General features: G+C 38.3%; 2 protein-coding genes across 5 annotated transcripts in view; one reads left to right on the forward strand and one right to left on the reverse strand.

Moving 5' to 3' along the window:
* pth3r (parathyroid hormone 3 receptor) overlaps nucleotides 1–20,392 on the forward strand; it is a 50,596-nt gene that overhangs the window by 3,796 nt on the left and 26,408 nt on the right. Inside the window, exons 1-2 of one of the 4 annotated variants that reach the window (XM_044103306.1) lie at nucleotides 14,965–15,102; nucleotides 15,542–15,668. The exons of 2 other annotated variants lie outside the window; for them this stretch is intronic. The gene's annotated coding sequence lies outside the window, so the exon portion shown is untranslated. Of the gene's footprint in view, nucleotides 1–14,964; nucleotides 15,103–15,541; nucleotides 15,669–20,392 lie in introns of those variants that run through there. One more of the 4 variants, XM_044103305.1, reaches the window with a different exon arrangement.
* Nucleotides 996–19,678, reverse strand: kcnh6b (potassium voltage-gated channel, subfamily H (eag-related), member 6b). The gene is made up of 16 exons (XM_044103161.1): nucleotides 19,568–19,678; nucleotides 19,295–19,405; nucleotides 17,635–17,768; nucleotides 16,091–16,253; nucleotides 14,956–15,049; nucleotides 14,723–14,870; nucleotides 8,125–8,569; nucleotides 6,701–7,094; nucleotides 5,881–6,080; nucleotides 5,524–5,776; nucleotides 4,515–4,708; nucleotides 3,772–3,877; nucleotides 3,311–3,688; nucleotides 2,545–2,713; nucleotides 2,107–2,311; nucleotides 996–1,306 (listed from the first exon to the last, which is right to left on the reverse strand). The coding sequence occupies exons 1-16, from the start codon at nucleotides 19,676–19,678 to the stop codon at nucleotides 1,007–1,009; spliced, it is 3,405 nt and encodes a 1,134-aa protein (XP_043959096.1). The 3' UTR covers nucleotides 996–1,006.

The raw sequence follows: 20,392 nt of genomic DNA on the forward strand, positions 1-20,392 counted from the left end.
ATTAATCATCCAGCATGGAGGACCCGGTGCCGGCTCACACAGCCGAGAGAGACATCAATAAGGTTCGGTGGGCTTCCACCATGTTACAGTGAGCCTGGAAATCCTCTGAGTTTGAGGCTCAACGAGACACGAAGCCATTCGGAAAAATGATCAGGGTCAGGATTTTGTTGGAGAAAATACTTTTCATGAATAAACATTCACTCAATAAACACTCATTTCCGGTTCATATTAACAAACATGTTGCATATGAAAAACATGGAAAACAGAATTAATTACTTGGTATTCAAATATAAATATGTTATTTCTCAGCAATGAACAATCAAATTAATATCTGTCCATGTTCTCTTTCTATTCAGGACAATGACTAAATAAATAAACATTACATAGTTTAAGTGCTGCTTCCCCTCGTGATGAACTGAAGTTTTCCAGATTTGTGAAAAATCACAACCTAATGCAATTTAAACCTAAAAAAATTGTCACATTTTTGGCCAAAACCCGGCAAAAAATAGGTTACAAAATATTGAAACTTGTGTTTCCTGGTGTCTCATGTTCCAGCTTTATTTCTGTTGCAGCAACTTAAGTTATTGCTAAATTATTTGGTTACTGAAATAAGTCAATTTTGTACTTAAAAACTACTATATGGACGGATTGTCATTTATTTTAAAGCAACTTTATGTATTTTGTATGGAAGAATAGGGTAAAACTTATTCAGGTGTGTAAAGCTGGTAGAGGAAAACCAAAAAGACTTTTATTTTTTTAATTGGGAAACCATACATTACTTAATTTCATAGTTAAATTGGATTTAATGTGCTTAGGGTAGCACATTTATATCTCCTAAAATCCATTAAAAATTGAGGTTACATGGAAAAGTCTACGAATACATTTGCAAGGCACTGCAATTGATTTTTGCTTCATGTTTTCCCTGATAGCTGTTCAAAAACAAAATAAAATCGCTCCCGCCCAAAACCTGAGAACAGTTTGGTTCTGTCCAGGTGAAGCTGGCCGGTCAGGTGAAGACGGGCAGCGCCGGGTCCGAGGTGTGTTTCTGGATCTCAGCGGGTTTTGAGGTCAGGTCCAGGTTCACTGGCAAAGACAGGAAGCGGACCGTCTCACACAGGCTCACGCTGCGTTCAGGGGTGGATCTGGGCAGCTGCTGCGGTAACGTGGCGGCGAACCCGGCGTGGGCGTCGGTGTCGGGGGTGACGGTCGTGGACATCGTATCGTCAGAGGCTGCAGTCATGTGGATCCCGCTGGATAACGACTCCTGGGACTTCTTGGAGGATTTCAGATCCACCTGGTCCAAACTCTGAGGGAAAGAAAAAAAATTAATTTACAAAACATTATTTCAGGTGAAAATTAGAAATTCAAGTTATTATTAATGAGTTAATCTAAGGCTGATTGATCTTATCAATAAACTAACAATTAATTTATGTGTCCATTTTCTTAAAAATCTGATTTTTCTCTTGCAGTAAGAGCAGAAATCGTCTCTCTAAACGCCAAATTAGGGCCATTGCAGACAGAAAAAAAGGTAGAGTAAATTTCCACCAAATTCAGAAATTGATATTAATCAGAAATTTTCTAGAAAAAAGAAAAAAAAGAGTTTGAAAAGTTGAAAGTTTGCTGAAAAAAAACTTAAGAAATATTGAGGTTAATCCCTGTAATGTTGAATAAAAAAGACAATTTTTGAGATGGAAAAGTAAAAAATTTGAGAGAAAAAAACCTCAAGTTTTGAGATTAATTTTAGACATTTTCTAGAGTTAAAAACTTGCTTACAAAACTCAAAACTACTGAGATTAATCTCTGAAATGTTGAAGAAAGAAGGGAATTTGTGAGTTTGAAAAGTCAAAAATGTGCTAGAAAATTTCTAATTTTGAGATAAATATTTAAAAATGTCACAAATTTCAGTTTCTTTTCAGAGAAAAAACGTTTTTTTTCTAGCAATTTTAGCAATGATCAGTGGCGCCCTCTGCTGGAAGGCAGCCAAAATACAACACTAGAAGAAGACCTAATCGGACGTTATTAGTTAATCAAATTTTTATTTGATAATCTATTAATTACCAATTAGTAAATGCATCTATAGTTAGAATGTATCTGATGGTTCCACACCTGTTTGGAAGCCCTGCAGTCCATCCGGACTGGGGAAACTGGGTATATGCTGTCCAGCACTGGGGTCCCAGTTCCATACAGGGGAGAGGAGTCAATGGGAAGCGTACTGGGAGACACGGTGCCGTAAGCTGGGGGAACTGGAGCCATCTGTCTCTGCAGCAGCTGGAGGATAACATTGATGTCAGCCGTCATTCGAGTTTCCAGCCTGGAGGGGAGAGAGACAGGAAGTGATGACGAGTCATTATACGTAAAGCCATCCGAGACATGTCCAACATTTACATATTAGGTCTGAGTTAGGCTCCTATGCATTAACCAATCATCTCAAAGAACACTGGAAATTACAGTTAAGAAGGAAAAGTTTGATGTTTCAGTACAAAGGACGTGTAAAAACACTTCTTGGATACTTTACACCAAAGCAGCTGAGAATACCAACGATACCTGAGGAGCTGTGACTGCAGGACTTCGAGTCGCGACTCGAGCTCACTGGGCCTTTCCTCTGGGATCAGAGTTACCGGGTTACCGGTGGAAGAAGGTTGTAAAACCTGATTGGACAACTGCTGTTGATCTGGCCAGTATCGATACATTCCCGGCAGATTCAACGATGAAGCTATGAAATCACAGAGGCAACAGAAAAAAGATTATTACGAGGGGAGTATAAAAACTCTGAATATTATTGAGCGTTTTGCGCCAAATTATCTGTATCGGTATCGGAAGTGAAAAAATTAATCCGTGTGTAGGTTCCATAAACAACAAGACAAGAAAGTTAAAAAGAAATAAAAAGAAAAGGTTCGTCCAGGAAGGTTAATCTGAAGTCTGAAGGAATTTCACGTCACTGCTGTGAAACAGATTTTATCGGTTGTTTTATGTTGATAATGCAACGTTATGCAAGACTCGTTTGGCTCAAACGTCCTTGTATAAAAAGTAACAGGTACAAACACTCCTTTGTTGCTACAGCAAAATCTCTCTAATGCAGGAGAAAGTAGAGAACTTGATTTAGTGTTTGTAGCAACTATGAGTCAATAATGAAATACACTGCAGTATTTTTCCCATTATGTGTTGATTTGTATTTCATGTCCTTTTGGTATTTTTTGTTCTTCCTTATTTTTTAATCTTTGACACTTTGTCTTTTAGTTTTTATACTTGCTGCAACGTCAATTGCCCAATTTGGGATACAAATAAATCTGAAATCTGAAATTGTTTCTACCTTGGTGGCCCTGGTTCAGCTCCGTGTCCCTCCCCACCGAGGCTCCGCTCTGGGGCAGCTGTGGGGCCGCAGTGGGGACGGAGCCCGGTCTGGGACCGTCAGTGGGGACGGGGCCCGGTCTGGGACCGTCAGTGGGGACGGGGCCCGGTCTGGGACCGTCAGTAGGGACGGGGCTCAGTCTGGGATCGTCAGTGGGGACGGGGCTCGGTCTGGGACCGTCAGTGGGGACGGGGCCCGCTGTGGTGGTTTGAGTTGGAGTCTTCGACAAGTCCTCGCTGGACTGGGAACGGGAGGAGCTCCAGAGGTCGTCCCAGCCGTCCTGAGGCGGCGAACAGTGGCAGGACTGGTGGGGGAACGAGTCTTCGTGGTCGATTCCATCTGATGACAGGAAAATCTCCGGATGACGCGACGTGAACCTGCCTAAATGTGATTAGAGTCGGATTTAAAGCCTTGTTTCCTACCTGGCCTTATTCTGCAGTCGAGGGAGTGGATTCGGTGCCGCGCTTTGTGGCGATATTCACCGTCGTCCCCAGATTCATTGGTTATTACTGGCGGCATTTGGTCAGTCTGAAGATCAAAAATCACATTTAATATTCAGCTGTAACGTACAGGAGCTTTCAAAATGTCTGATATGCCTTGACTTTTTCTCAGTGGGGATTTTTGTGGGGGAAGACGGAAACAAATGAAGAGTATTTATGAAATGAAAGGAAAATAATACTCTATTCTGTGTTGAAAAGTGTTTAATGTATTTGTATTTTCAGGGTGGAGGGGTTTAGAGTAATGCTAGACCAGATAGCTGAAAAAAAGCATCATGAAATAAGTATTTCATATTCATCGATATTGATAATTATTGATCAGTCTTTTTATTTAAATATCTGAAATGCTGCAAAGGTTTATCCAATTTTCACTCCATGCTGTTGTTGTGGATTATTAAGTAATTATGAGGCACAGTTACGAAACCTTAAATGGCTACTGCACAAGTTACTCAACAGGTTGTTGCTAGGTAACCAAAGAGTGAGTGAGTTGCTAGGCAACCAATGAGCGAGTGACCAAATTAGACCAACAAAACCTGGTAAGATTTGTGTTTTTTGCAGCCGAGATGGTAGTTGTAATCTGTAATCTTTTGTTTTCATTCCTTGTTCCTTCTTTCTGTTTTAAACAAAGTTGCATCATGTCGTTTCTTTGAGAAGATTCGCCAACGCACGTCTCGCAGGTCGCAGGTGATCTCCAGGTTCCTCCAGAAGCTGTCAGCAAAGCTTGGGTACATGTCAAGCACGTCCAGCAGGTCTTCCCTGGGGATGCGGTGCAGGTCGCAGTAGGTGACGGTGCACACGTCTGCGTTGGATCGTCCCGGTTCGTCGTACAGGTGGATAGGCTCGCCGAATATGTCGTTCTTTTCTACAGGAAAACAAAATCATTTTTATTAGAAGAATTAACTCTTTTTCTCGCGAACACAAAAAGCTGCATTTCCATTAACACCTTGATCACCTTAAAGATAATCAAACCTGTTGATTATTTTTAATCAGCAGGTTTGAGTTAATCTGCTGATCCAGTTTTAGTGAGAATGAAATTACCCCATAGACGCATTTTGTGCTTCGGCTCACGGACCAACGTGTTACATCTTTATGAGACAAAAAGTACTATTTACATTCGAGCGAGGTTTTCACATACTTTTATTTTTATTTTCTTTATTTTGTGTTAACTTATTGTCTGAGGATAAATGCAGTTCAGTTTCATCGTTTACGATTAAACAATAAAATATTAAAATCATGATGCTTCTTGGTCTAAATGACTGAATGTCGTCAGATTTCAGTGGATTTAGGTGAGTTTTGACGTTTTGTAGTTTGATATTATCCACAGAAAAGGTTTGCGTGGCTGCCGCACATTTTCACACCAGCGATAAAGTGTGCATATATTTACGCAAACTTTGACGCAAAGTTAATTTTTATACATGCCGACTTGTGCGTAAAATATGAAGCCGCACATTTTTTGTGCTCACGCACGTTTATGCAGGAGGCCCCAAGACTTTTAGGGTCCGAGACCAAGACCGGTATCGAGTACTACAACAATGGCTGTATCTATTTGCTTCATGGAAGCATGTCAGTTTTGAAAAAACTTGTCTTTCAATAAGTAGCGTTTCCTAGGATTTGTACAAATGCAGGCACCTGGTGACGTCACATGCAAAGGGCCCAATAGAAACACAGGTACTGTACCTAATAAACCCACAACAACATAATCCCTCATGACTTGGATGGAGCCACGGGAGATGAAGAAGAGGGAGTCCAGGAAGTTTCCATAATGGATGAGCGTGTCCCCTGGAGGAGCGTGGACCGTCCTGATCCTCATAGCTAACGTCCGCAGACAAGCTTGACTGCCTCCATGGAAAGCCTTGCAGTTCTGCAGCAAAGAGCGATTGAGGTGCAAGCAGATGTCTGCCTGCAGCGACTCTGGAAACCCCTTCAGCACCTTTAAAAGGAGCAAAACAAACCCATCCTCACATCAGACATTAAATGTAACTCGCTAATCCCTGACAGTGCAGCTACTGGAGGACACACCTTTAGTTTACTCACAGCATTCATATCTATGCCGTTGGTGTAAGACCAGGCGTGCTGGAAGTATTCCTCCAGCTGCTGGCGCAGGCCGCCAGGAATCTGGTGGAAGCGGATGAACTCTTTGACCCGCAGCATTTGGGTGTGGTAGCGGGTCGTGCCGGAGTAAAGCCTCTGGATGATCGCCGACACGTTTCCGAATATGCTGGCGTACATGAGGGCTGCGACAGATTAAAACAAGAGGAGAAAATAAGCAATTATTATTAGAAAATCCTTAATCAAAGATGCGTCATCACAATAATCGATAGATTGATCGGTTTACTAAAATAATTATTAGTTGTAGCCCTAAAATGGACAATCTTAAGTTTATTATTGTATCTTTAAGTAGCTTTTTAAAACGTAGTTTTAGAGCCACGTTAAGAAAATACAAAATAAAAAACTGCAAGAATAAAATTAAAATTAAACTACAATAAGGTTGTAGTATTACATGAATAAAGTCATATTTCGTATTATCATATTTGAAAATGTAATACTACTGATAATACTTAATTCTGGTAATATTATGACTTCTCAAAATGTTATGACTTTATTCACATTATTAGGAGTTTATTCTCTTTGACTTTATTCTTGTATGACTTCTCGTAATGTTACGACTTTATCGTATGAACTTATTTGATAAATCAGAATTATCAAGAATTATCATACATATAGTATCAAAGTCATACTACTATGACTTTGTTCTCATTCCAGTTTAGTCCTGTAATATGACTTTATTCTCGTAATTTAAGAAAAAACATTAATACTTGGTCGTAGCTTTTTGAGTTCTCTGAATCTAACTCACAGCCGATGACCATGACGCAGATGGAGAAAATCTTCTCGGAGTTCGTGTTTGGCGAGACGTTCCCAAACCCGACGCTCGTCAAACTGCTCAGGGTGAAGTACAGAGCCGTCACGTATTTGTCCTTCACCGACGGCCCAGAGGTGGAGTCGCTTTCGTTGTACGCCTTCCCCAGTTGTTCCGCCAGGTTGTCCAGCCAGCCGGTCTCCGTGTACGGCCTCTCCACGAAGCCGATGGCGTACCAGATGCAGGCGAGCCAGTGGGCGATGAGCACAAAGGTGCACATGAGCAAGAAGAGGACGGCGGCGCCGTATTCGGAGTATCGGTCCAGCTTTCGGGCCACACGGACCAGCCGCAGCAGCCGAGCCGTTTTCAGCAGGCTGGTTAAGGTTGCCATCTTTGGTTTCCATGGGCAACAGGAGAGAAAAATGTAATGCATAATTAAACAATCAGAATTAAAATACAATGACTTGGGAAAGTACTCCTACCTCTTGAGCTCTTGGTGTGTTTTGGGGGGGGTTTACATAACAGACACAAAGTAGTGCTTAATCTTTTCACACCAGTAAATTGCAACATTTGTTACATTTTCATAAGGTGTGGTTCGCTTTCGCATTGCACTGTCAAAAGAACCAAACCGATTGAAAAACCTCACATGGTGTTCACATATGCTTTCAAAGCGCACCAGAGTTCACTTTAACCAAACCAAGACCGAGGTTTATAGGCGAACCAGAGTTGTTCACTGCAAAAATATAAAATACCACCAAGAATTAACTCACTAACTTACAAGTAACTTTTCAGCAAGTCATAAGAAATTGTTTTAAGTCAACACCTTAATGTTAATAACTTAATGTTGATAAAAAAGCACTAAATCTACTAGCAGATTATTTCACTTATAACAAGAAATGTTTCCCCTTATCAGGAAATTCATTTCCCAGTGGGACTAGAACTTTTTCACCATCCATCCATCCATCCATTTTCTTTACACCTTTTGTCCCTAATGGGGTCGGGAGGGTTGCTGGTGCCAATCCCCAGCTAACGTTCCGGGCGAGAGGCGGGTTCACCCTGGACAGGTCGCCAGTCTGTCGCAGACTTTTTCACCAATAATGAGAAATTATTTACTTAAAACAAGATTCTGTATCTTGCTGAAAATGTTTTATAAGTTAGTTTTGTCCTATTTAAACTAGACCAAAATTACTTGGTAAGATTTTGTATTTCTAGTGACTTTTTTTGGTCCGCATCACAAAACTGTAGACTGCAGAAAACTGACGTCATAGTTCACAACTTTTCCTTCTGCTGATTGGCCCAGACGGACCAAGACAGATACGATTACCAGAATAAGGCACAAAAATTCTAAGAATTACAAATATGAAAACTATCACCCTACAACTTTGGGCCAACACAACAGATTGTAGCAAAGAAATGTTCACCTCGTCAGACCCAGATCTGAAAATGAGGAGGTCAAAGGGCGTCGCTGCTAGCATGTCAATCGGAAACCAGCCCTTGATGTAATGCTTTGCTATCCGGCTCGGCAGAGTGACGACGACGTCATTGTGGTCCACATACGTGGTGCGGAAGTTGATGATTATGTCCACGATGAAGAGCACGTCCACCATGAGGTCGGTCACGTTCAGAGGGTTACACGTGTAGCCGCATCGTCTTTGCCGCGGGTTGCCGTGTTCGTCCAACAGGAAGGCGGCTGAGTACGGTGTGAAAACGGCCGTGTAGAGGACCAGCAGCAGAATGATCCAGTCCCAAAAGGCCTTGAAGGGGCTGTAATGGAGCAGGATCCACCATGTTGTTTCTGGAACCTGGAGTTTGTATTCTGGCAGAACGTCCGACTCCAAAGAAAGCACCTGCAATCGGACAGCGGTACGTTATTCCATGATTGGATATTTTGGACACTACAGATAGAAAATACAGGAGTAAATCTCTGCCAAAAAACTCAGAAACTCATACATTTTCTAGAAAAAATTAATTTCTGACCACTAAACGTTGAAAATTTGTGAGAAAAACAGAAATTTTGAGATTAATCTTTGAAATTCTTTTAGAAAATACTTGGAAATTTCTCAGAGCCAAAGATAAAAAAAAAAAAAAGAAAATCTTTGACTATTAAAGGTAAAAAAATCTAAAATGTTTCACTTTACAAGCTCAGAAAATTTTAAAGTTTTTTTTCTTGAAAGATTCTGAGATCAATATCAAAATGTATTTTTTTTAATGGAAATTTACTCCTTCTTTGCTGTCAACAAAGCTTAAAAAAACCCTAATATGGCGACATGATTTCTGACCTATAAGCACTTTTTAGTCAGTGTAAAGTATTTTGACTTAAGGCCAGACGATAAATCGATTCTGTCAATTAATCAGATTTTTGGTCTGAAGATTTAATTTTTGGAAAATTTGGATTTAAAAAAAAATTGTTTAACTTTAGATCAACTATATAGCAAACTTAGGGTGAGGGAAAGATTAATTTTTTATTAAATGACAAGCATAAAATCATAATATTACAAGACTAGTCGTTCTACAATAGAGTCAAAATAATGCAAGAACAAAGTTGTAATATTAGGAGAATAAATTAGTGAGTACGCCATCACAGATTAAAAATTAAACTGACTTTGAAGCAATCCAAGCTCATTTCTCATTAAAATAACTTTTTCTTTTAATTTTAAGACAAAGACTTGTAGACAAAATTTCTGTTAAAATTTTGCCTATATCTTATGATACTCTTGTAATTAAACTAATGAAAGCCACTTTTTAAAATATTTTCTGTCATTTTTTATTTCTTTTTTTTTTTAGAAAAGAAAGTGTAAATCGATTGAAATTCGAAACTGGATCTGATGTGAAATGATCAGATTTTATTTCTAAGCCCTAACATCTTGCCTCAAACCGGTTTTTCTGGAAGACATTTCTGTTATTTTATTAAAAAAGACGTCACAGAGACTAAGTTTTGAAGAACACGTCTCCTTTGATTCATGTTGTCCAGGCTGACTGACCATCTGCTGGGTTGCGGGGCTGAAATGATGAACTGGATGTTGCACCGAGTTAATTTCGTTCCCCCGTCAGTGTCGTTGCTATTGACTCGCCTAATTTCAAACGAACTTTCTTGAAAAATACCCCTGACCTTCCTGACATATCTGTTAGCCATATGAATCCATACTATTGCACAGATAGATCATCCCACAGACGGGAGCTGGAAGGTCACAGGTCGGTGCTAGCTCAACTTTTTGTTTGTTTACCATCCACGGTCCAGTGGTGCTGAACTGGGAGCCTGAGGGCTGCACTGGTAACAACTGGAGCTCTCAATTGGACTGCCATCTTTATCAGCTGCCCACTGATTTTTCCATTAGAGGGTTAATTAGCAGCAGCTTTCCATCATGGCGGCAGAGTGGGGATGTTGATTCGCTTGTTCTCCTCTAACGACACGCTGAACCCGAACGCCATGAAGTCACAGAAAGATGAATGAATTTTACTGGTGACTGAGTGAGTTCATTAATTCAGATTTCCTGGCTCTGCAGCAAAACCAGGATTCACAAAACAACGCTCTGGATATTTAAAGTTAGAAGGTTCTTTATTATTTAATTTCTAATCACTAAGAAAAAATATTTAATTAATATTAAACAATATTAATTAAGTAATTATTCTTAATTGTAATAATTCATAATATGAAGTTCCCTTTGGGTTTAATAAAGGGTTTTTAAACTTGAATTTGCTTTTGAATCTGGTGAACATTTCACCCCCAATTTAGTTGGTTGGTGAGTTTCATCAATCTGGGCGACACGGCTTAAAAATAAAATCAGTTTTTTTTTTCTTCATTTATACCAAATCTGATTAAAAAAAATATATTTTCTTGGATTCTTTTCTACAAAGAAATTAAAAAAAATGGCTTTTACTTCAGTTTTTCCTTCCCTGAGTTGTTACTGCCAGACTACCAGATTTTTTGTTTTTTGTTATACTGAGAAATTATTTTGTTGTTGTTATTTTATATGACAGAATATTAGGCCCACGCCAAGAAAATAAGAAGAACATAATTACGAGAATAAAATCATAAAAGTCGAAATGCTGATATTATGATGTTAGTCTTGTAATACTTTCACTTTGTTCTTGTTTTATTCTGATTTTATTCTCGTCCAACTTTAATTTCTTAATATGTTTACTTTATTCTTGTACAGCTTTTATCTCATAATTTAGGACTATATGTTGGTTATTTTATTTTAATTTTTTAATTCTTCCTTAATATGGTGCTAATACTGCATAATTGTTTGTGTTGGAGTTCTCATAAAATTACAACTTCAATCTACTAATATCACGACTTTATTCTGTTGATATTAAGACTTTATTCTAGTATTATTTCTTATTATTCTTGTAACAATAGGACTTTACCAGCCTGACTATCATATTTTGTTGTAGAGTTGATTCAAAGTTCAGAAAAACAGAAAAGTTCATCAAACAAGATGGCCGCCTTGTACTTTCTGGCATAACTGCACTATATAAACCCAAAGAGTTCATTGGTGGAAAAAAGATCCAGATTTAAAGGGAATTAAATATTCAAAACACAGAAGTTGGAGGGCAGTAGAGCCTGGACGCGGTTCTGGTTCCCGCCGTACCTGCGTGACTTTCTCTGTGACCTTCTGAGACCGTTCCTTTGCCTGCGGCGGGCTGAGCAGCTCCATCCTGACGGCCGGATCCTCGCCCTTCATCGGGCCAAACCTGAACCTCACCTGGAGGAACCAGGCACAGTTTAACCTTCAGGGTTCGTACGGCCGCTGGAAAACCTGTCATTTCAGTTAGGTTTTTGGAAAGTGCTTGATTTCTGTGTAAAGTCCTTGAAAGTGCTTGATATTCAAACTGTTTTGTAATAAATTGCAATCTAATGCTTGCTTAAAAGTCTAAATTTGAAAAATGGTATTTACAGCAGAAAACCAGATATTTTCATTCACCTAATAAGAAAACAATTTTTTTCTCACTATCTGAATTTAAATCAGATTAAATTTTTCTTGTTTTACATCAGTTAGAATTAGCAATTTAGCAATAATTTTTTTTAGAGATTTCATTTTTATTTGAGCAGGAAGGTAATTTACGTTAACACAATTTGTTTGGGTGTTTGTTTTTTCATAATTTCTCAGTGACTTGTTGATTTGTGTAATTGAAAATAATGTTGGTTTATATTTTACAGGTTAAACAAAGTTATTTAAATTAAATTAGTGTTTTGTTTTCAGACCAGTCAAGTGTGTGAGAGAGACATTTCAAACTATGAGGTGGACAATTTATGGCTGAAAAACATATACAGGCTTTTCCGACCAGTCAATATCAATAATTATTGATTAGTTTTTTGTTTTAAATATCTGAAATAATGTCAATCTGGTTGTGTGACCTTTTCAGTTTTCACTCAACGCTGTTGTTTGTTTTTAACCAGTCATGAGGCAAAGTAGCAAAACTTGAAACAGCTACAAGTTACTCTACAAGCTGTTGCTAGGTAACCAAAGAGTGAAAGAGTTGCTAGGTAACCAAAGAGTGAGTTAGGTAGTTGGTTGCGTAGTTGGCTGTGAATGGCTAAAGTCTTTCCTCTTTCAGTGATTATATTGAATATTGGATATTTTATCAGACTTATTTGATATTGATCACGTGTTTATTGTGATATGTTATTGATTTATTGTCTAGCCCTATTTGAAACCTTAAAATTATGTTATATTTTAACATAATAGTAATAATAATAATAATAATAATAATAATAAAATGTTATATTTGGCCCTTCTGCAGAATACTATCATAAGACATTTAAAGTTTAGTCAGTTCATTTGTTTTGTATTTAACTCCAATTTGCTAGACTATAAAAGTTTGAAAACGTACATAAAAGTGATTGAAAAGTGTTTGAATTTTAGAATGGGAAAATGTACGAGCCTTCAGTCTTATTTTGTACCTTTTTATTATTCATTGTAATGATTACATAACAGTTTGTAATCTAATTGCACTGGTTCTTTACTGACTTTTAATATACTTTTCCTACACATTTAATAGTAACACTTGGGTAAAAACCAATGGTACTTGTTGGATGGTAAAAAAAAAAGTACCTGACTAACTCATCAAATCATTAAAACTATAAAAATAAGTAGAACAAACCTGATTTGATCCAGAAACTTGGACTGTTTTCACCGTCACTGGTAGGATTCCTGGTCGTGTTCTGAAGTGTTTTGTTCTGGATCCATGTTTGGGTGAAACTAGCGCTCTTCTTGCTAGTGCTGTGTGACTGCGGTTGTCGATGTTGGACCTCCCAGCCTGGCTGGCTCAGAGCCCTGCGGCACACCAACACTGGAAGCCAATCGATGCCACGCTATAGCTGACAGGAAGCGACGGCAAGATCAATACTGGGCATTGATAACAAAGCGAAGGGGAGACAGTCACTGGGTTTCCCTTTTAGCATCACGTCAGCATGGCGACGGTCTTGGAGGGAGTTTGATTTGGAAAGAAGTTTTATTTGTGATTTAGTGTTGAAAAACTTTAAGAGAAACTTGGTTGTAATGTATTGCTCCATTTGAATTGGCTGCATGCATGTTGTTTATGTTGGATGTTATTGACTGACTGACAGTATAGCAGTATGTAATGATCCACGATGACGTTATCCTAAAGTGTCCTTCAGCTGTACCCTTCAGCACCAGTGGCAGTAAAATTTATTTTATCAACAAGAACTACTTTAGGAGTTTATATATCCGATGTAAATGGAAGAACGTTCCACAGAACATTTTTATTTTGTATCACATTATGCTTTTGTGTAATACATGAATTTATTGTTTCACAATTGAAGGAACCCCAAAAACTGAAAGTTAAAATCCAGCATGGCTGCCTTGTGGATAAACAAGCAGAAATAAACTATTTCCAACGCTGTTGCCTTTGATCTCATTCAATTAAACGCCAGCCTGTTGCCTAGCAACCCACCCTGGTCACCTGTTTTTACTGCCGTACAATGGCTGCTGGAAAAGACAACTGTTTTGTTCCCTTACCATCCAGAAACCACTTGCTGGTTGTGCAGCAGGATCCACTTCTACTTTTCAAAGATGTACGGTTACACACCGGTGCATCTGTTTGGAGCCGTTTTCAAGTGTAAGTGTTGAGTTTGGGGGCGTGGCCAGCAGCAGCTTATTGGGTTTAAAGAGACAGGAGGCTCAAAACAGGCAGAACTGAGCAGACTGAAATCTGATTATCTAATAATGATTTTCTGCAATAAAGGAATGATTTCTTTATAGACCGACCCTAACCTGTTCAAGAAAACAGCAGGTCACCTTCAAGGTAGTTTACGCTCTAGGAACTTCACTGTCTTCGGGTTTGTGTCAAAATGTTTAAGTTAACAGCACGTGGGACCACAAAAACATTTTTAAAACAAACATTTTGTACCTTTTTTATCTTATGTGCTCAATAGTAACCAAAAAATTTAAATCTATTTATTGAACTCAACAAACCAGCCTGAGTTTTGTAGAAAACGGATCAGTAAATCATTGCATAAAAAAGATCCAATTCCTACATTTTTTAGGGTTGAGTGGTTTCTGAGTTGGGCTGCAGGATTTGATTTTGACTGAAAGCAGGTCAACAGTTTTGGTTGTTAATAAATAGGAGCCTATATTTTCCTCCTAATATTTTTTTCAAGATGTTATTTATCTGTAAAAGATGGAAAAATGTTCATCTGCAGCAACCAACTGCTTGGCTCCATTGTAAAATTGAGGTCGGCCACTAAAAGTCCTCCAGAGGGCCACAGATGGCCCCCAGGCCACACTTTGATCACCCCTGCTATATAGCCAGTAGACATATTCTTTATGTTCAAGGAAGCATAATAAGTCAGGGGCTGAAAACCAGTTGAATTATGGAGAGAAAAATGAGTTTTCTAAATATCAGTGAAATATTTTCCTTTAAATCTGTTACTTTAGCACTTTTCCAACTAAAACTGCTCTTCATCAAAGCTGAATCTGCAGGATGGAAAACAATTCTCTCCTAATGGTTACCACATTTTGGTTCTTTTTAATGTTTTTTTTTTTCTCCACAGGTAAAACATTCAAAAGTGTCTCTTCTCTGCCACAACATGCCCAGTTTCCAGCTCTTATAGACGCTATCAGGTGGCAAATCCTCCCGTCGTTCCAAATATGCAGCGTCGCCCCGATGGTCTCAGCTGTCGGCCTGGATATTGTCCCACACTCTCACTACATCTGGGAGGTCAGTGAGGGCCTCTATGAGAGAGGAAGCAGCTTCCATCTGCTCCTGATCCAGGCAGGAGTGATTGCGAGTGACGAACTCCAAGCCTGCAGATGTGATGTGTAATCCCAGTCTCTCCAGGGAGCCGCGCACCTTGTTCAGGTCTGACACCGCACAGACAAACTGCAGAGAGACACGCACAGCCAGATGTTACCGTCTTACTGAGACCAGGAAAGGTTTGTCTTCTTAAATAGATTACAGTATATATACTGGAAGCAAATGTCATGCAACCCTCCAGGGCTGGGGTGCAACCTTTTCAATGCACAGATATTTTCCAGCAAAATAAAACTAATTTACCTGACCTTTCACAGGAAGTGAAAGGTCAGTGAAAGATTGATAAATATCCACTATAGGAAGTTTTGAGATAAAGAAAAACTTAAACCTTTTTGAAAAAAGAGATTGGATAATTTTTTTTCTAATGAATGTTGATATTAGTGGAAAATAGTGTTGAAAAAGCCAAAAAGTTTAAGACCTGATAAGGAAAATTAACCTAAAAAATATTGCTGGTGCTTCTAATGTCATTTCATTGTAACAATTCAATGCAATTATTCTATGAAAATATCAGAAAGTGCTTCCGGTGGGCGCCGGAAGTAACACTCATAATTGTTTCCACAGTAAGCCTCCCAGGAATAAGGTGGAAAAGTGAAATAATCTGCCAGCGGAAGTAGAATTTGGTTGCTAGGTGACGGGCTGGGTTTGCCTAACGTTGCTAGGTAACGGCAAAGCGGCAGTTGATTGTCAAGTAAGTGATTTGTTGTGGAACTAGCACTTTTTCATCAACGTTGAGGGATTATTTTCTTTAGACAATTTCCTGCTTTTTGCTGAAAAGTTACTTATAAGTTAGTTTTAATGCATTCCAAGTGTACTAAGAAATTTGTGCTAGAAAAAAATCCCGAAAATACTTGGGATTTTGTGTTTTTGCAGCGTAATTTAAACTCCCATTTCCGAAAGCCTCCAGGATGAATTACCATTTTTGTCCACCAGAGGGCAGTGTTCGCATTTTTGGGTTTTTCAGTTTGTACTTTTTGCCTCAAATATAATATTCCAACAAAAAAAAAAAAGCACGGTTTAAATTGACAGAAACATTTTGCACGTGTTGATGTATAAAATACGGCTGTAGTTGTTCAGTACACATTTATTGGGTTGAGGTAATTGGAGACTGACCTTCAACTGGAGCTTCTCCTCCTCATCCTCGGTTTCTTGGACGTCTTCAGCTCCGGCCTCGATGGCCATCTCCAGCGCTCTCTCTGCGGAGACGTTCTCAGCGGGCGCCATCACCACGCCCATGTGGGTGAAGTTATGACGAGCTCCGTCAGACAGCGTCCCGCTGAAGACAACAGAGTGAACACGCTTTGTTTTCTGTCAGACGTTAACAACATACTGAGACTTTTATTGATCGGAAAATTCTAAGTAAATACTGAGTTATTGACCACCAGTTCTGTGGAGGAAAATCAATAGTAGATGTGTCAAATATATGACATAATGTTGTGTTTATCTTCTTTGACTTGTTTAGGTTTTCAGCATCCTCTGAAATTCATGAGCTTAATTTGTACCAATCTTCATAAATCAATACAAGGCTACAAGACAAGTGGCATTTTCCATTATGATAATTAATATTTTTGAAGGGAAATTTTGTTTACAAAGACGTCATAATCCATCTTATTCATTGTTTTTGCTGAGTGTTTTTATTTTTATTTCCGTTTTATCAATCGTTGATGGTTGTGTCTGATTTTGTTTAAAGTGGCCCTCGTCCTCTTCCGTACACAATTGCATTATTATACCAATGTCAATATGTTACTTGTGACTAAAAGACAATATTATCATTTATCGCAAAGATTACTGGGTCAATTTATCGTCCAGTAGAACAGTTATCGCAACGGGCTTCAATACAGTTTGGTGTTTATCATTATTACTATAACAGCATCTTGTTTTATGTTTATCTTCCTAAATTATTCATTTATATTCTCCACAAAATGTAATATTTATGTACTTATATCTGTGGAAACATCAGAGAGTTATTAAATATCATCCTTCAATCTATCAACTTTCATAGTGGATGAAAAATGTTTTTATTTTGTTTTCAACAAAACAACACTGAAAATATTGTGGCAAATACTATAACATATGTCAAGATAGTGATAATTGTTCTAAAAATATGGTGAACCACTGCTTTGACTTTATTTACATTAATGCTTTAGATTTTAAAGTTGACTTAGGAACTTATTAACAGGAATTAAAAACATCCTGTGGGGAATAAATATGACGTAACACAAACTTCTGTTTAAGAATGGGAAGGAAAAAAATGACATTTAAGTGAAGCTAATGTGGGTTGATCTTCATAAATCAGTAAAAGTCCATAAAAAAATGGCATTTTCAGTTAAAACCGACCATATCTACAACCAGAACAATAATTAAAAGGCTCATAACAACTGGAACAATCCCACACAGTGAGAAAAACAGTAAAGGAAATTAAAATAATCTTCAAAAGTTGCTGTTAATAAAAACTGTAGCATGTTTTCTTTAAATGAGATTTTGTGTCTGCAGTAACAAACTGACTAATACTGCTAATAGTATTCACTAGATGAACTCGGTCAATAACAGAAATGTTCAATAGAAGACAGAAGAAGGGTTTGATGTGTGAATAAAAGCCTAACTGGTTTCAGAACCAGCAGAAAGAACGGCGCGGTGGCACAGCGGGAGGTTCTGACCGGTTCTTAGTGAGCAGGCGTTTGATCTCCTGGTGGGTCCGTGGGTTGTTGTCAGTTAGAGTCTCGATGAGCAGCGCACACCCGCCGGGCCCCCGCGCTTCGAACATGTGCTGGGACGCAGGTTTGGCTTTTTCCTGGGTGCAGAATCGGTGCAAAACATGCAAACATGGTTTAAACAGAACAAAAACTGCATCAAAACGTATTTATTTTTACTCAAAATAAATATGCTACAGAGCAAAGTTAGTGGCATTAACTAATTCACTGCTCACTCTTTCGTTACCTAGCAACTTGCTCATTCTTTGGTTACCTAGCAACAATCTGTTGAGTGACTGGCGCAGCAGCAGTTTAAGTTTTCTCCATTGTGCCTCATAGCTGCTTACAAATAAAAAACAATGGTAGAGAGTTAAAACTGGATAAAACAAGAAATGTTATGCTACCAGTTCAGTAGTATCTTACATTTTTAAACAAAACTAATCAATAATTACTGATATCAACTGAAAGGAAACGCTTGTATTGTGATTTGTTTTTTCACCAAGTCAATCAGCCCAAGTAAAACGTTAAATATAACGCACTCTGTCACAATTAAAATTAAGAAAAAACTTCTCATGACTGGAATAAAATACCAGAAAGTGTAAAAATGTATGAACTATTTAAATCATTTTCTAATAACTAAAAATTATCGCTCCTAAATAATCAAATATCCAGGCACTAATTATGTGATTCTTATATTTATTCTAAAGTTTTTCATTTATTGTTTGTATTATGGTGAACTGTTTGTTTTATCAATTTTAAACGGGTAACCTGATATGCTTTTTTTAGGTTAAAAAAAACTTTTTATTTATTAGTAGTAGTGTTATTCAGAGGTGGGACCAAGTCTCAAGTCTTTGTCCTCAAGTCCAAGTCAAGTCTCAAGTCGGGAGCTTGGAATTTCAAGTCCTTTCCAATTATGCTAAATGTAACTAATAGACTAAATGTTCTTTTAAAAACAAACACACAATGCACTCATTGCAAATAAAGCAGAGTGGTTTTGAATTTGGATGTGATGGTAAAATAAATATCTTTCAGTCCAAGTGGAGTTAAATCTACAGTCAGTTTCACATCTCAGCATTGATAAAAACATGTTCCGTGAATCAAACGACCCAGAATCAATAACCAAGACACAAAATAACGTGTTGCATCACCATCCAGAAACACTCAGAACGACCCACAGCGTTACGCTCACGATCCTTACAATTCTACAATTTTTTTTACTTTTACAGCAACTTCTGAAGGATGGCAAAATTACTGGGTTTTGATTTGTTTTCTAGCAAAATTATACCACTCAGAAATTATACCACTTGGAAATTATACCACTTGGAGATGGTATTTCAACAACCATCATGCCGCCATTTGAAGAGTTATAACTGAAAAAACGGTAGACTTGATGCACTGACTACAGTAAACAATCTATTTATTGTCAATATAATTTTCCAAAGATGTCTTCAAATACACCCATACCTGACAAATTTTGGATTTGAGAATATGGGAAATGTCTCTGACCGGCGCTGCTGTCAGAGGAGGGAATATTTATAGGAAAATACTAATAGGGAAGCAGGCTGGGAAAGGGGTGTAAGAAACCGTAGTTTCCCTTATGAATACACCCTCCATCCTGAGATGGAACTGGACCCGGTTCATCGTTCTGACGAGACGGAGAGAAACTCTCTTCCCCGAGTTTAGGTCCAGAACCTGCTTTCTGATCCGGACCCCGCTCACTTTCCACCGGCGTCCTGAGCTACACGGTGCACAATAATGTGGATAAGTTTGAATCACCAGATTTATACAGCAGGACTAAACATAGCAGACAAAGAGAAGCAGCATCACCAACGTAACCCAGAGCTGCTAACACGACGTTAGCTAGTCAGTCGTCTCATAGTAAAAGAAAAGTACCGTTTACCTCTTTATGCAAGTCCAAATGCCGAACAGTAGCAAGTTGTTGTATCTCCATCCGAGATCCTGGTCTTGCAGGTTTTGCATGTTTCACTCCGTTTTTAGTTGGATATTTCATGATTGATGCACCCAAGAGAAATTACTCACAGAAGCATATCTGTTTTGAGCGTTATTTCATGTCTCGTTTTTTTCCCCCCTTTGTTATTTTTAAATCCTGTTAATTTGATTGGTTGTGCTGCAGGTTACGCACACATACATACGGAGTGTGGAAAACCTGCGCCTGTTAATACGGAATGAGTGAAATGAATTAATGGGGCCACTTTATAAGTAACACGCGTTTTAAACTTTTGACTTGAGTAAAATATCAAGTCCTTTCAAGCAAAGAGCTTCAAGTCAAGTCCCAAGTCAATGGTGTGAAAGCCAAGTCCGAGTCTTTGAACATTTTTTCAAGTCAAGTCTCCAGTCTTGATTTTAATGAGTCGAGTCTGACTCGAGTCCAAGTCACGTGACTCGAGTCCCCACCTCTGGTATTATTATTATTCTCTTTTCTGATGGAAAGAGCTGGTTAACTTGTATTGCACTATGATGTATTTTGTTCATATTTATAGAGAAACTACAAATGAAAACTGGCCTTATGGCCAACTCTAGCATATTTTGTAAAATGCATCGTTCCTTTTGAAATAAAGTTTTAATTTAAAACAAAAAGGAAGATGAAAGCAGCTCATTTATGCTAGCTTGACTTTGAGAATCTTAGCATATAGATGTGCTGCAGAATTCGGTGCGTTTCAGTTCAGTTAAAAAATAAGACGATCCACACACCAACTTTCTGACA

The sequence above is a fragment of the Gambusia affinis genome, linkage group LG20 (genome assembly GCF_019740435.1).
Source record: "Gambusia affinis linkage group LG20, SWU_Gaff_1.0, whole genome shotgun sequence".
NCBI lineage: Eukaryota > Metazoa > Chordata > Actinopteri > Cyprinodontiformes > Poeciliidae > Gambusia > Gambusia affinis.